This window comes from Lactuca serriola, chromosome 2 (assembly GCF_051521515.1).
Source record: "Lactuca serriola cultivar US96UC23 chromosome 2, Lser_US96UC23_V15, whole genome shotgun sequence".
NCBI lineage: Eukaryota > Viridiplantae > Streptophyta > Magnoliopsida > Asterales > Asteraceae > Lactuca > Lactuca serriola.
In genome coordinates, this window is record NC_136409.1 from 210,925,490 (window position 1) to 210,942,679 (window position 17,190).

Below are 17,190 nucleotides of genomic sequence, written 5' to 3' on the forward strand. Positions count from 1 at the left end.
ATGGTTGCTATTTTCTCTCTTCTCTCTCCCGTTTTACCTCGATTTGTGTGCCAGAAATACCCCGAAGCCCCGGTATTATTCTCGATCCCCGAAGCAAGTCCCGAGATCCCGAAGATCCCGAGAAGTGCGGTTCCCGAGCCGAAGCTCTGCCCGCGAGAAGTTCGATTTTTGTGAAGATCTTCCAGATCTGCTGAGGATTACTACTTTTGCAAGTCGTAGTGTCGTCCGATCGTCTTCTGATCAAGTGAGTGTATACTACCTTTCATAAACACGATAATAATACAAGTATGGTTCGAGTGTATTAAGTATATTGTTGTTTATATGTGTGAGTGTGTAGTTACTTTCTTCTAACGCATGATTATGAAGTATTTTATACGAAATACGTGTTATGTGTGGAATTTGTTGTTATGTGTGTGTGAATGTATGTTCACCCTCTTCCATCTCATAGATCTGAATTGCTTTCTATGAAATACGTGTTACGTGGGTATGCCTCATCTGTTATGTGGAATGTATATTGAATGAAAATGATATACAGGTTTCAAACTATGTATGAAAGTATATATATTTTATCTACTAATATGTTGGGTAGAACATGGGTAGATAGTTGGTGTGTAATAAACAGATGAGAGGCCTCGATGTTGTTGTTGTTGTTGATCTAGTTATTCAACGGAGTATGGATAACGACCACATACTCTTTCTAGACAGTCCAGTGAAACGCTAGCAGGTTCATAACCTGTAGGCGTTGTGAACGATGTGTTCACCGGTGTACTCTATCCCCCTCATGGTTGCCTTTAGGATATCTATTGTTGAGGAAACCCCTTAGCAGTAATGTCTGTCCCGATGAAAATCCTAGATTAGGTCCCTTGAGATAGATGTTATTTTAGGGACGTAAAGTGAGGATAACGGGAATGGGTAATCGGGATAGTGATTGGTTGGTGAAATTAAATATGAATATTTATTGTGGGTTGAGGTTTTGGTCAGAGTGTCGGTTAATTGGACTTCAAGATTTGAGTGTGGTATCATTTCAAGGCATCTAGGGTTATCAGTTTCTCTAGGATTTGGGAAGTATTCATCTGGTCTTTAGAAGTTGGGAGGTCTTTTGGGGTTTGGGTAGTGATGGAGTACTAGCTCAGGTAAGCGTAGGTTGTCAGCAGTTTGGTTATTAGAGGGTAAAAGGGACTGGGAATCCTTCAATTCTCATGTGTTGTGAAGACTTAGTCGAATCTAAGTTGGGGAGAATCGTTCAGGTATTTAGGATCAGAGGCAGGTTGGAAACTAGGATGAGTTTAGCATCCCCGTCGGGGAGGACGGTGGCCCAAGTGGTTGTCCAGCTTGAGGATTGTGTGAGTTGGGAGTTTGGGAAACCTCCCAACATTGGGTTAGCTTCCTCTTGGTTTCATCTAGCATGCTTTGGGAGGGGAACCCATTGTGGGGTTCCAGTCATGATTTGAGTTCAATTTGGGAGTTTGGTTAGGAGTGTGTTGAATCCGGGCAGCGTTTATATTGATAGTTTGACGGTAAGGTTTTGGGTTGCAATTATGGTTAGTGGAAGTGTTGTAAGACTGTTGGGTGGCCCGTAGCATTCACTAGTTTGCGAATAGTTTAGGCATGTTGTAACACTGTGGGGTGACCTATAGCATTCATTAGCGGTCAGATAGCATGGAAAGTGCTGTAAGACTGTGGGGTGGCCCGTAGCATTCACTGGTCCATGTGCAGCAGTGAGGGTATGGCAAATTGTTGTTGTTCGCGATTTTCTTTGGATGGCTTAGGTTAGGGCGGGTCAGTTCGCCAAGTTGTGGGAGGGCCATAACATGTTTGGAATCAAGATTTGGCAGTTCGTAGGAGACCGGGTATGAGGCAAGACCATGGTTGGTCATGTGGTATTCAACTTAGCACCGGGTTAAGTGTTTAGATGGTTCAGATAGCTTTGCCTGTTGAAGTTTTCTTTCGTAAGTCTCGTGGGGCGACTATAAGGGTGTTTTTTGACTCAGCAACCGGGCGGGAATATGGTATTCCAGATGGTTGGCAGATAAGTTGGAATCGGTTCATTTGGAAAGTGGATAAGAGGCAGCATGATGCTTCAGGAAAAAGTTGTGATTTGAGGATTCGTGTGCGTGGAGTAGTTTGTGGGTCGAAAGTGTTAAGTCATTTGCAGTTGGATTAAATAATCTCAGAGTAATTGATTTGACCTTGTTTGTACAGCTCTCATTTGAGTCTAACCATTGCATGGATGAATCTTCTACTCGAAGGATTATTTGAGCCTTCTATCAAGTATAAGTCTTCTGCAGTTGGTCATTGTTAGTGGCTTTGTTTTCGTAGGTTGCATCAAGATAATCAGGGTTAGAAGTATTATGGTTGATCAGTTATTCGATGAGGTTTTGGCATGGTAATTTTTCAGCTTAGCCATTCTGTTAGGGAGAGAGACCATTATAGATTTTGGGTCTCGGAAAGGAAGAAGTGGTTTTCTATATTAAAGTAAGGATTTATCCTTCATCGGGTTTGGAGAGTCTTGCTTGGATGGGTTCAGTTGCCTCGGGAAGACCATTGAATGCTCTGTATGATGGATGTGTCCCTCAGGTTGTTGGGTGTCAGTATTTTTTGGGTTCATAATGGGTTGTCGGTTTTGAGTGAAAACATCGGTGGGATCACAATAGAAAATGGGAGCCTGCGGAAGTGGCATGTAAGCAGTATCCAAAGTGGGTTGCTGCAGCAGACTTCAAGGATGAAGTCTAGTTTAACTAGGGGAGATTTGTAACATCTCGGGAATTACAAGGTTCATAATGCATTCATGGGCTTGATCTAATTAAGTATGGAGGTTTTGTCAAGCCTAGAAAGGTTAGTTAATAGCTTGGTGTTGGAGGCAATGCTCGAACACGGGGCATTCATATCTTGAACGCTCAACGTTCAGTGCATGAAGTTGGATGTGGAGGCCAAGACGAACGCGGGGTGTTTCAGGGAGGAATGTAGGGCGTTCGCCTTCTGCACTCAAAAACCCTAAGTGTGCACTATTTAAACAACTTAAGACCCAAGGCTCTTCATTCTTTCAGTCTCCAACCTTAAGCCTCATTTCGAAACCCTAACCCTAATTGTGAGTGTGTGACCTTAGAAGACCATCTTTGAGTGTATTTTGGTGTTCTTGAAGGAGAGTGATCACCTCGGAGTCTCATTGTTCAAGGAAGAGCTTTTGGATCCAGGTTCTCTAGCTCATTTGCAAGTCTTAGAAGGTATAGTGTTTCTATCTTGCTATCTTATAGCTTAAGATCAAGATTAAGGCTTGTTTTATGCTTCTTATGAACATGTGGATGCTCTTTGGGAGTTTAAGCCACTCCAAAAGCCTAGGATCAGATCCTCACATTTCTGAGTTGTTTGAGTCATAAAAATGGTAACTTGACGGTTGAGGACCAACCATGCAAAGGTTTTGGGTCTTGATTTATGGATTTGAAGCTTTAATGGATGTTTGGGTCCTTTTTGGGCCATACAAAGGTGCCAAGTTGATGACTTTATGGCTTAAGACACTTATAGGAAGCTATTTTGAAGATTTGAACTTTGGACTTAAAGTATTAAGACATAAATGTAATTTTTGGTCCTTAGTCGGGAAAGCAACACGTTCATCTCGGGAACGCCGTGTGTTCCGACGTTGAATCATGATCAGCGGTAAGGCAGCGAATGCCCAGCGTTCCACAGGGAACGCCTAACGTTCGGTCTAATAGTGGGCTTCTTGGGTTTGTTCATGTTGGGCTTCGGACTTGGAATGGAGTTTTCATGTGTTGGGCTTTTTGGTCAGAAGGTTCTTATAGTTTTGGACTTTTGTTTGGACATGTCTAGTTGGGCCAAGATTTTGTATTGGGCGTTGGTGGGCCCAATGAGCTTTGACCTTTGGTCCATCGAAATTTTTTTATTGGACCAGGAATTGTTGGGCTTTGGGTAAGGCCCATATCGGGTTGGGCCCAATTTGGAAAATTGGGCCATTAATGGGCTCTTATGGATCTTATAGTTTTGGGCCTTTTTATTTTGGGCTTGGGCCTTAGTTTTTGGTTCATGTTAGGTCGGGGTAAAATGGTCATTTTACCCTAAGTTTGGATTATGGATCATGGTTTGGAATTCAGTTGCTAATTGGATGTTGCTTTGGTAATTGTAAGTTTGGGAAGTCGACATGGCAGCGACTAAGGATTTCTTTCAGTGAGTTTCTGCATTCGAGGTGAGTCTCCTCACTGTTTGTATGGGTCGAAGGCACCAATGCCAACCCATTTGGTTTATGTATTGTAGAAAGACCCTGGGGTTAGCCCTTGGCATTATGTATGAAAGACCAAGAGGCGGCTCCTGGCACACTGTATGCAAGACCAGAGTCTGAACTCTGGAAATTATTAGTTAAGTAGTTGTAAACTGTATGCTAGTTGTATTTGTGATGCTTGCATGGAAGACCCGAAAGTGGCTCCTGACACTTGTCTGTAAGACCCAGGTTTGTGGCCCCCGACCTGGCAAGAAAGACCACGAGGTAGATTGTGGCATAATGGCAAGATTATGTGCGACACATAACACCTTTATTGATTATGATATATGAATGATATGTATGGCTCGTGGTTATATATGACTTGTATGGATCGTTTGATATGTATGGTATGTGGTATTTGGGGAGCTCACTAAGCTTCGTGCTTACGATTTTAGTTTTTGTTTCAGGTACTCCAGTTTTCAAATGAAAGAGCCCGGGACGATCGCAGCGATACACCTGTGTTTTCCGCAATACGTGATCTTTGGGATTGGACTCTGATAATTGTTTTACATGAAATGCTTTTCAATGTCTTGAACGAAATTACAATAGTGTTTTAATTATATTGAAAATGAAATTTTTACCTTGTATTATTGGGTCGTTACAACATAATTATAAGTTTTACTCATCATGACATACATGGAATTACATTTTATAGCATCCAATTACGAATTTGTGTATTGTAACACTCGGTTTCGAATCGCTTCATTATTCGGGGCCGTGACCCGATCATCAGTTATCTTGAGGCTTTGGGCCTTGGGGAAAGAGAGAATTAGCCCTTTTTGGATGTGGGAATTTTAGATTAAGTGATCCAAGTGTTCGATTGTGTTTCAGAGCCCAATAGTATCACCTTTATGTGGATATAAAGTTCGTCAAAAACGGACTTAGAACGAAGGGGTTATGGCCAAATGAAGTTTAAGTGTTTTGGAGCTTGGTCGAGTACGCGGGGTGTACTCACCAAGTACGTTAGGCGTAGTGGGTGAATGGATCGCGACTATCTTTTGAGTACATCGGGCGTACTCCCTTCAGCTAGAAACCCTCATTTTTAGGGTTTTACCCCTATTTAAGCCTCGTTTATTCTTGAGCCTTGTTCCTTATCAGAATCCATACCTCCTCAACCCTACAATATTAATAATAAAACAACATAATAAAATATGAGTAAGAAGTATATTACAGGAATGAGCATCAGAACTTGGTACCTGTTTTCGGAACTAAAACCGTCTCAGAACTGTCGGTTCTATAATTGACCCGCCTTAAATGGTTCCGGTTCTCATTTTTTCGGAACCGTTACCCGGTGGGTACCCACTGAAAGTGGTTTATATATATATATATATATATATATATATATATATATATATATATATATATATATATATATATATATATATATATAACCAAAATCAAATAAGAAGGAAAATTTGATAGGAAGGTAATAATTTTTTTATATACATATTTTTTAGCAAACAAACAAAAAGAATTATTAAATGACTAAAAAGTAAGATGAATAACAAGAAAAATTCAAAAAAAATAAAATACATTTATTACTATTTTTAAGTAAATCAAGAAAAAAATCCATTTATGTGACAACTTTAGTGAATATGAACAAAATTAACATAAAAATGAATCATAAAGATGTTTTTCAGGATTTTTTTTTGTGAATCATATTATTTTGTATTCATCTAGTGATTCATTTATTTTGTTCGCTAAAAAAATATACTAAAAAAACTTTTTATTTTTCTACAAAAAAAAATTCTTACCGGATATATATATATATATATATATATATATATATATATATATATATATATATATATATATATATATATATGTGTGTGTGTGTGTGTGTGTATTAATATTTCATATGAATATGTGTTAGTTATTTAGATCAGTTTAGAATATATTGATCAGATTTTGTCCGTCTTTGATCTGAATTGATTCAATTTGAACCGAACTAAATTGTTGTTTTATTGACAAAAGTTAATAAAATTTATTTAAACGGGTTACCTGCTTTTGGAACAAGTGTCGATTCTGGGAAAGGTTCGAAAAAATTTAAAAACTGTTTAGACTGATTCTGGTTCCAGTTCTAACCTTCTAGGAACCGTCGTTTCCGGTTTCAGTTTTAGTTCTCTCCAAATGAGGCAGGTACCTGTCTATGTTTATCCCTAGTTTATTACCATATTGTCATCAGATACGGACACAAGATCTCATACTAGTTGTGGCACGAGAAAAAATAGTAATGACATTATAATAGAAAAAAAAATCAAAATGTTTTGCACTGCGTAAACAAAAGTATGCGTTGTCGATGCCACTGTAGGATGTCATATAGAACCGCCCATGATCGTCATTATCCAAAAAAAGATACTTTGTTTGTCTCATATTTATTATTCAATTTTGACTTTTGAAGTTTTTCATATTTATTATTCAATTTTGACTTTTGAAGTTTTTTATTTTTCAATTTTGACCTTAAATATTTTTATTTGTGATATATTTTTTTATGAAAATTATAACAATGAAAAAACATTTAAAAACACAATCCATTTATATATTTTGCATAAAGGGTTATATATCAAAAAGAAAAATAAATAAGTTCAAAATTGAAGAATAAAAATTTCAAAAATCAAAATTAAACAATAAATATGAAATGGTATAGCATACAAAAAAATCATTATTTTTGCTGTTTACAACTTTATAGTTCATATTTGGAGTTCTAGTGCATTTTTTTGTTGTAAGTTTTCAATTACGATCATTTTTATTTTCAATTGTGAAACTAAGAAACTTGGATTTTGATCAATCATTGTTCTTTAATTTGTTTTTAGTAAAAAATATTTAACTTGTAACACATCATCAAATATTTTTATCAAAACTACGCGTTAAACTAAAAGATATACGGGGATTTTTTTTTTAATTTAACCGAAAAATATATGACTTGTGTTTTTCGACATGAAAGCCACCTCCCATGGCGAAATTACCATCAACCCATCTGTCCGTTACCCAAAATACCATCCATTTAATCAAATCCTCTTTGTCACTTCTCTCTCCATTCAAACAAAACATTCACAAGAACAAGATCTCTCTCTCTCTCTCCCTCTGCACCAACTGATTACTTTATTCCATCTTTGTTGCATTAATTGGCTCCTCTATTGCAGGTATTTCACTTCCAATTTAACACCAATGCATGTTTTCTCCTTAATATACCGCCTCTCCCCAGAAATGTCAGGATAATTCATGTGGGTGTGTTTGTTAATTTTTGTGTTGATCTCACTGTTTTTTTATTCAAATCATCAACATTGTTCTCTCTAATCAGGAGTCACTTATCGTTCTGTTCTTCCCGAAAATATAAGGAACTGTATGATCGATACTTGCATTCGATATTTCTGGGTGATTGCAATGTTCGTGGTTTGGTTAATTAGTGTACTCAAATAATTTCATATCAATTTGCTTTTGCAACTTCTATCGTATTTTCAACCGTAAGTTTTGTATGTGCGTGACTGTGTGTTCGTCTTAAAATGAGTATATCAAAATTAAATAGAAGTGGAAATGATTGATGTGTTGTAAGTAGTTTGAATTTGTTTACTATAATGTGCATATCATTCTGATTTTTAATTCGATGGTTATTGTTTTGAAGATGATTTGACCAGCAAATGGGCAAGAAGAAGGGAAATTGGTTTTCTGCAGTAAAAAAAGCTCTAAGCCCTTCTGATTCGAAGGAGAAGAAAGAAAAGGTTTGTGTTTCATCTTCTTTCCTTTCTTTGTTTGATGAAATGCCAATGTGGGTTTTAACTTTTCACATGACAGAGATCCGATAAACGCACTCCAAAAAAATCTTGGTTCGGGAAGCAAAGGAGGTTGGATAAAGATTTCTCCCAAACAGAAGCCGCCGGATTACCATACCCTGCCACTCGTTCTCCTCCCACAGAGGACGCAAAACTCACTGAAGCCGAAAATGAACAGACTAAACACGCTTATTCCGTCGCCTATGCTACCGCCGTGGCAGCAGAAGCAGCGGTGGCAGCCGCCCATGCCGCCGCGCAGGTTGTTCGCCTGACATCTACAACCCGTTTTGTGGGTAAATCCACAGAAGAAATTGCCGCCATCAAGATCCAGACAGCTTATCGCGGCCACCTGGTAATCATTTTCCGTCTAATTTAACACAACACCTTCTGAAAATGCTCAAAACGATGTTTCGGTTTTCTAAGGGTTTATAGTTTTCAGGCAAGAAGGGCGTTGCGTGCTGTGAGAGGATTAGGGAGGTTGAAGTCATTGATTCAAGGTCAATCGGTTAAACGCCAAGCGATCTCCACTTTAAAATGTATGCAGACATTGGCTCACGTTCAGTCTCAGGTCCGATCAAGACGCATTCGTATGTCGGAGGAGAATCAAACTTTCAAACGACAATTCCTTCTGAAGCACGAGAAAGAGTTTAACACCACTCGATCCTCGGTAAAGATGATGCTTTTTGTTAAATTTTTATCATCTTTTCCGTGTTTTAAGTTTTTAACGATTAAAACTTTCGGGATTACAGTTTGGAAATTCATGGGATGACAGCAGAAAATCGAAAGAGGAAATTGAAGCTAGGTTACAAAACAGACAGGAGGCTGCTGTAAGAAGAGAAAGAGCGATGGCATATGCACATTCTCATCAGCAAACATGGAAGAACGCCAAAAATTCTACAAATCCGATGTTTCTAGACCCAAACAATCCTCACTGGGGATGGAGTTGGCTGGAACGGTGGATGGCCGCCAGGCCCTGGGAAAATCAAAGCATCTCCGACAAAGCACCGCCGGTTAGCCACCACTCACCCGCCAGAGCTCCGTCATCTAGCGGCAGGGTGAGGCCGGAAAGCCAAAAGGGAAGCGTGGATGAAGACACCCGAAGCTATTACAGCGTGCAGTCGGAACGAAACCGGCGGCACAGCGTGGCTAGCTCGGTGCGTGACGACGAGAGCTTTGGTTCATCGCCGGCGGTTCCTGGTTACATGGCTTCGACAAAATCGACGAAGGCGAGGTCTCGAGGGGCTAGCCCTAGTCCAAGCCCATTAGGTTCAGGAAGGAAAGGAACCTCTGAGAAGGGTTCTGTGGCCGGGTCGGCCAAGAAACGGCTTTCGTTCTCCGGTTCACCGGCTCGCAACACGAAGAAGTTCCCTGAGTCACCACTGAAGAACTCGAATTCGTAATAAGGAGTTGTTTGCGATGTTGTTGTGTTTGTGTGATCTGTTTATTTTATTTTATTTTTTTGATTTTATGGTTTTGTTTGGTAGTTAGTTATAGTACGTATTTAAGTAAGAGAGGTTTTTTGGTGTTGTTGTGTTACGTACAAGTGTTTAATGCATGAGTTTGGAATATATATATGTGTGTGTTGGGTTTGATTGTTTTTGTAGGTAGGGGTGATGAAAGGTAAAAATAAAATGATTGGGTGAAACAAAGTGGCCAGGCATTGAGAACCGAGAAGAGCATCAAGTAGTACCTTGCTTTGTCTGGGGAGCAAACCAGAATAATAAACTTTCTTTATTGATGATTATTATTATAATATTAGCGGAACATTTTTTTTTCTTTAATATTAATAATGATATTTTGTTATAGTAATAAGTGGTGATATATGATACTATGTTATATTATATACTAATTAAAGTTAAATATGTTGCATACACTCATAAAAGTCTGAAAACATTTTGCATTTTTTAGAATAGTTTTTTCTTTGTTTACAAGGAATTCTTGAGAAAGCAATTTACTTTGTTTCGTGATATGCTTTTTGGTAAAAATATTTTAATTTAGAATAATATAAACAAAATGTTTGCTTTAACATGAAATATTTAAAAAAAATGATTAGCAGTTGGCAAAAATGCTGATTTTAAAAGATTAAAAAATACAGTATATAGTGTTTTTTTCTAAACGGATTTAAATATTATTAAAAACTTACATTTTTCTTTATATCGAGAAAGTAGTTTTTGGATATTGCAAGGTTTGTTGGTTCGAGTGTTTTGACCAACCCCATTAAGGAATCAATGAATCATTGCAATCCAATAATCCACGTGCAATATATGGTATGGATACTTGATTGGAGGCCACGTGTTTTGGGTTGGGTTTAACTAAACATTCCAGTATGTAGGCCTAAATACGGGCTATTTGAGTTTTTTACTGTATTTGATTATTGGTGATTACTTTAGCTCCCATAGTCCCATATGCCATATGTTAATCTATTGGGCTTCACCAGCCCAGTTGTCTTGAATGGGTTATTTTATTTTATGGTGTCTGATTGTTGAGGTTTTCGTTCCCATACGTTTGACCCGTATCCTTACGTTAACCGAGACTTAGGTTGTGTTTTTGTCGCAAGTTTATGAATTTTATATGGACAACACTTGATATGTTTATATATATTTAGACGTTTTTTTAACTGAAACAATAAACACATATCTAATCGGGAATTGGTGATTGAAGGGTCTAAGGCTGTTGATAAGATATAATTTTTAGGTATTGGGTTAATCGGGTAATTTACGTTTGCAAATATACTTAACAAATGTTATACCCGTCTGGTGGATGTTGACTGATGTTGTAAAAAAACAATAGATCGATTTTACTTTTTTGTATAACATCGTACTTTCATTTGTTCCAACTATAGCATTGTACTATGACATTTAATATTTTTTGTACTTATATTGTTCATTTGTCCCAATTATACAAACACATACAAACTTAATTTTTGTTCATTACACCGGTTTACATTTATTGCAGATATTTTTAGCAGTTAACCTAACTGTAAATTCAAGTACAATCGCATTGGAGGGTTAACTACAACAAATAACAATGCACTTTCATTGTTAGTTCTTGTATTCAACCCAAATATTGGATAAATGCATCAATCAGCATGTACTTTAATTTTTTGTTTACCAAAATAATATATTTCTCATATTTGTACTATAAAAAAATTACTTATATTTTTAAAATATTTCAAACTAAACCATTGTACTTTAAAATTACATTGCTATAATTCGTTGATAGTAAATAGCAATGTACTTTGGTATAGACACAATCACATTTAGCCCACATACATTAGTTGTTGGTTAAATAGTTTCAACCCCTCCATACACAAATAAAATCCATAAAAAAAATATAATGATAGTATAAGATACAAAATTAAGTGTTATTAATTAGTAATAACAAGTTTTTATGTCTATGGGAGCCAATCACGAAGCATCATATACTATCATGGTCAATGTATGAACTTGTTAAAAACCAAAGATGGAGGTTTGATTTTTTTTTTTTTCCTTTTAAATGACTTGAATTATACATGACTAAAATGAAATTAAGTTTCAATTCTTTTTCCTAAAATAGGAGTGGGAGGCAGGGAACAAAAAAAACAGAACCAAGACCAAGAGTAATTAAACAGATAATCAAAATCAATTAGAAACAATATATGACATACTGAAATTCCAAACAACAACAGATCACAAGCACTTGTTGGCAGCAATTGAGAGCATACATGGTTGGCGATAAAATTCGAAATCTTGATTTCTTGGACGGGAAATCGTCAAAAATGTCAAACCCACAAAACCAGAGACATCGCTCAAAAAACACAGAAGGATAAAAAAGAAGAGCAATTGAATAAAAAATCATACTAAAAATGAAACAACATACAACATACTGAAATTCCTCACTATAACACAGTACAACCGGTTCTTGGTGGACGTTTGGTGGTGGCAATACAACGTAGGCGATTGTTGATAGAAATCAAATTCTTAAATTCTTGAGAAGTCAGCGGGAGGATCAGAACGAACAAAAATTGAACAGAAAATCATAATAAAATTGAAATAATATACAACATACAAAATTCCTTACAACAACACAGTACAACATAGTATAAGAGGTTGTTGACGGGTGTTTGGTGGCGGCAATACAGCGCATGCGGTTCTTGGTGAGAGAAATTGAATTCCTAAATTCTTGGATGAGAAGTTGTTGAGAGACTCAAACAAAGATAGTCAGAAACAAAGAAAGAAAGTCGTGGAAATGAAGAAAGAAAGGGATGGAAGAATTTGCAAAGTGATGGCGGTGGGTTTGTGGATTACGAAATAAGACGGTGAAAACATTGAAGGACGAAATAGTCATTATGTATAAATTGGCATGGTGAAAGTCTGAAACTTTAGAAGTATATTGTTCATAGGCTTGTTGGGTTTTGAATAATTTCATTATTCAAAAATAGAAACAATAAGTGCAACAGAAAAGAGTACCGTTGACATTATGATCGAAATGCTTTTGCATCAAAACTCCAAGATATTGGATGAAAAGAAACTCAATCTCAAAATTATTATGACATTTAGAATCTTAGTAGCTTCCAAGACCATCCCAAAATACCAGGAACCTCTTAAATTGAGGAAAAGATCATAGGAATTCCTAAAATACACTTTAATCAGAAAATAATTCCAATTAACAGTATTTTTAAAATCTCACTCCTTTAATCCTTCCCTTCTCCACAAGCGAAATCCAAACCATAATAAAAACTCTTCTGATGCATTTTTGACTGAAATACCCCTGATCTTTTAACCACCAACCTTGAATGAAAGAAACCCAATATTAGAGATAAAGAACATCCAAAAGGAGTTGCAGATATCAGAAAGAATCGACAAGAACCAGTAAACCTCAAGAGAAAAATTACAATCCACAATATGCCCAAAATACCCTTGGGACAAATCGCATAATTCCAATTACATGCAAATATCAGAAAGAATCAATAGGAACCAATAAACCTCAAGAGAAAATTTACAATCCGTAATATACCCAAAATACCCCTGGGACAAATCACATACTATAGTAATCCATATACATCTTAATTCAAAAGTTTCCCTATCAAATTGCTTGCAATTAGTTCAAACCCAAACAACTATCTCGGTGAATTTTTTAAATTTCCAAAAATAAAAAAAGTATCCTTTACGCCATCTCTTCAATAACCAATCTTTGTTATACATCTCCCACATTATCCTTATCACGATATCATCACGTCGCCTCCATTTAGCATTTATTAACACATTCCTCTCCAAATTCCATAGAATCCTCATTTTCTTATTACTCTTCCTGTTATGAAACAAGTAATACTTTCCAATTTTATTTTCCTCATAACATGTAACACCCAAAGTCTTGAAAGCCCAGAAAGTAAAGGAAACCCTAGATTTAAGGGGGACTCGGCGAGTCCAAGGAGGAACTTGGCGAGTCCGAGCGGGATCTGAGTCGAGGAGTAAGTGACCGACTCGGCGAGTCGGCCAAGGTGACTCGGCGAGTCTGGTCTGTGCGAGGAAAACCCTAAATCCGGGGCTTGGAGCCTATTTAATCGCCTCATTCTTCTTCCTAGGGCTCCTTTACTGTCTCTCACACCCAGAACGCCGCACCCTAAGCCTCCATTGTGTTCATTCAAGCTTTTAGCCATTTTGAGTGGTTTTAAGGAAGAAGAAGTGGGAATCTTTGAAGCATCAAGGAGTGGCCTTGGATCCGAAGTTTGGGGAACATTTCTGAGCATTTGAAGGTATTAAGTCGTTCCTCTCCTTTAGATCTTCTTTGGTTATGAGTTTTGGGGCTTTTAAGCCATGTCTAAGTTTAATCTCGAGCTTGAGGTCCATATCTGAGGTTGCTACCTCAGATCCATGCTTGTTTTGGTTTAGAATCCCGTAAAGTATCAGCCATTGAGTGGATTTTTGGGAGCCTTTGGTCTCAAACCCTAGTTCATGGTGTAATTTGCTTAGATCTCCATCTTCACACGTAAAGTTTGCAACTTTACGTGGGGGATAGGCTTGGGAAGAGTAGATCTACGGTTTGGAGTCCCTGCATGACTCGAAAGTCCCCTGCATGTTGTGGAACCGAATAGACTCGGCGAGTCCTTCGAGTGGACTCGACGAGTGGCTTGAAGGTGAGGAAGAACTCGACGAGTGTGATGAACAGCTCATCGAGTCGGATGAAGATGTGCATGAACTCGGCGAGTTGGATGAAGATTGCTTTGTGCTCGGTGAGTCTGTTCTTAGACTCGGCGAGTCAGGTCGCGTAGTCCCAAACCCTTCGAGTTAAGACTCGAGTCAGCGAGTCGAGCAAGGACTCAGTGAGTTGGTCAGGACAGGAGTCAGGAATCTATAGACTCAGCGAGTCAGGGGCTGACTCGGCGAGTCAAGTCGCGATTGAAAGGACTATGAGCATAAGAACTTGGCGAGTACGTAAGTGGACTCGGCGAGTAGGGTTGACCTAGAAGGTTGACTTTGACCAGGACTTTGACTTTGGCAAGGGTTGACTTGGTTGACCTTTGAAGGTCAGTTAGACTAAGTAATGTGTTGTTATTGGTAGCTCGGGGAGCTAGTGGAGCAACAGTTCGGAGTCAGTGGTCGGGTAGCGGTTAAAGGGATTAGCAGCAACAGTTCAGCAGTATCAGGTGAGTTTCCCTTTGTATGAATGGGTCTACGGCCACAATGCCGGCCCATGTAGTTATGAGTAGAAGACCCGGGGGTTAGCCCTAGGCACAGTATGCTAGTATGATATTCGGACGAGGTCCGATGATAGAGGGCGGGTGCCCAAGGAGTGGTTTATGTGATAGTTTATACTTGTTGTCTGTGTGATACGTGTATGTGCCTGGTAGGGAGGTGAGTGGGGGCGAGGTCTCGTATCTCACCAATAGCAGAGTGTGGATGGTGTTCCACATCTCAGTAGCAGCAGTCCAGGGGCGAGGCCCAAGTTAGGAAAGGAGTGAGGACGGGCGGGGCCCGTATCTCACTATCAGCAGGAGTATGGACGAGGTTCCATGACTCATCAGTAGTAGGACACGGGAGGGGCCCGGAGATAGGCGAGGCCTTAGAGCAAGAGCTGTTAGTGTATGTTTAGCTTGTATGATGTTATGTGATATATGTATGTGTTATTATATGATAGTGGGCGGGACCCTGTGACAGGGGAGGCCTAAGTAACATATCTGTATCCGAGCGGGGCTCGAAGCCAGGCGGGGCCTGGAGCGGCGGGGCCGTTGTAGCGGGTGAGGCCCGAAGTAGGGGATGAGGTCCCGAATAGCGGGCGTGGCCCAGTATGTGCTGTACGTGGTTATGCATGGTATGTGGTAAGGTGGGGAACTCACTAAGCTTCGTGCTTACGGTTTTCAGTTTTGTTTTCAGGTACTTCCGGTAGCGGAGGGAGGAGCTCGGGGTGATCGCATGGCACACACCATAGATTAGTCAGCTTGGGAATGTTTACTCTGATAATGAACATGTGTTTTGAAAACTTATACTTAATTTATGTTTTGGAATGATGGCCTTGTTTTATAGTAAGGCTTTATTAAAAGAAATTTTTGGGTCGTATTTTCCGGTCGTTTCAAGTTGGTATCAGAGCCTTGGTTTGAGAGATTCGGGCATACTCTCGGGTGAGCCTGAACTCAAATTGAGGGGTCGGATAAAAAGTTTTCAAAAATAAAAAGTCAGTTTTGTAAAAGAGAGTTATGGAAAGAAAACAGTTTTAGAAAAGCAAAAATGATTAAGAAAGAAAAGAACTTTGAAAAGAGAAAAGAGGTGTGGTGCATGCAATCAGCCGAGCTCAAGTAAGTACCCCAAAATACCCATACAAGTTTATGTTATGATTATCAGTTGGTAGAACAGCATGCTAGAATAGGACTAAGGATCTAGGGACGATGCCTTACGTGCCTGTTATTTGTGCTTTTGAGTTGCATAGTAGTGCTGAGAAGACAGCAGTAGGATAGCCTGTTTAGGTTATGCCTGATTTATTAGTTTGTGTTGCATGCTAGTTCAGATTCTTGCTATGTGGATATGATTGCTTGAGTATGTTATGGTTAGATTTTCCCTTGTTCGAATGTTGCTTGCTTTGTGCATTGTGGATTTCTGAGTGATGGGAGTTAGCCATTAGGTGGATACGACAAGTCACATGCGATCAGGGTTGAATAATCTCAGAGTGCTGGATTTGGTCCTACTGCGCAGCTCTCGTTTGAGTCCAACCGTTGTAGGGACGAGTCTTTTACTTGAAGGATTATCTGAGCCTCGATGCATGTGATGGTATCCAGGTGATGGCTAATTGGCATCACAAGGAGACCTTCAGTAGCTGAGGACTGGTTTGTGTTGAGTCAGAGGTTTCCCTAGGGTAAGCTTAGGATGAGATAGTGCTGGGAGCAGTAGTAGTGGTTAAGGGATCTGGTGGAGTCAAAGCAATTCCTGAGGAAAGTACGGATAGATGTGGAAGGTAGTATGGGCCCGTACTACTGAAAGCAGAGGATCCGTACTCGATTCGGGAAGGACCGAGACAAGACCAGGAACCTGGTAGGGTATGTTTGGTCTCGCATCAGTGATGAGTATTCTGATAGTGGTTGTGGTATATTTTCAGCATGGTGACATTGCGAGAGAGACTAGCGGGCGGATCAGGCGCCGGAGAGGGATCAGGCTCGAGTTCAGGGACTGAGCAGCTCGAGGAGCGGATGAGAGAGTTGATATCAGCTGAGGTTACGCGCAGTATTCTAGCTCAAACTCCTGTGATCTTTGGCACGGTCAAGGAGGGTATACTGGAGATCTTGGATGAGAGCCTGGGAGCCTTCCGTACTGAGATGATGGCATTGATGGGAGCGCGTACTCTGACATTTTGAGAGTTCAGAGCCTACGGGGCACCAGATTATCATGGGGCCAAGGACCCCATTGCTAGCAGCAGATGGTTGGCTGATGTAGCCAACGCTTTTCGTACGAGCAAGTGTCCCGAGGGGGAAAAGGTCAGACTCGCTTCCTGTCTTCTGAAGGACAGAGCGAGGGATTGGTGGGAGGAGATTGGTCATGCTTTGGGGGATGATGCCGCGTTGGACGCGATGACTTGGAGCGATTTCTCGGCCAGGTTCAGGGCGGAGTTTTCGCCGATGATTGAGGTGCAGCAGCTGGCACGAGAGTTTCAGGATTTGACACAGACTACTGAGACTGTGGCGAA

At 39.4% G+C, this 17,190-nt stretch overlaps 1 protein-coding gene across 3 annotated transcripts; it reads left to right on the forward strand.

Annotated features, from left to right (window-relative positions):
* Positions 1–7,240: 7,240 nt before the first annotated feature.
* On the forward strand, positions 7,241–9,632 carry LOC145088381 (protein IQ-DOMAIN 3-like). 3 transcript variants are annotated; one of them, XM_079026725.1, is made up of 5 exons: positions 7,241–7,494; positions 7,893–7,989; positions 8,063–8,392; positions 8,480–8,707; positions 8,790–9,632. In XM_079026725.1, the coding sequence occupies exons 2-5, from the start codon at positions 7,909–7,911 to the stop codon at positions 9,438–9,440; spliced, it is 1,290 nt and encodes a 429-aa protein (XP_078882851.1). In that variant the 5' UTR covers positions 7,241–7,494; positions 7,893–7,908; the 3' UTR covers positions 9,441–9,632. The 3 variants fall into 3 exon arrangements, with proteins under 3 accessions (XP_078882851.1, XP_078882850.1, XP_078882852.1); XM_079026724.1 differs by having other exon boundaries at positions 7,242–7,413; XM_079026726.1 differs by lacking the exon at positions 7,241–7,494 and adding an exon at positions 7,711–7,734.
* The last annotated feature ends 7,558 nt before the right edge of the window (positions 9,633–17,190 follow it).

What these genes read in the sequence shown, in the direction of transcription:
- LOC145088381 (XM_079026725.1), top strand. Translation starts at nt 7,909, where the DNA reads ATGGGCAAGAAGAAGGGAAATTGGTTTTCTGCAGTAAAAAAAGCTCTA. An exon ending in CGAAGGAGAAGAAAGAAAAG is followed by an intron (nt 7,990 to 8,062) that starts GTTTGTGTTTCA and finishes TTCACATGACAG; the next exon opens with AGATCCGATAAACGCACTCC. An exon ending in CAGCTTATCGCGGCCACCTG is followed by an intron (nt 8,393 to 8,479) that starts GTAATCATTTTC and finishes TATAGTTTTCAG; the next exon opens with GCAAGAAGGGCGTTGCGTGC.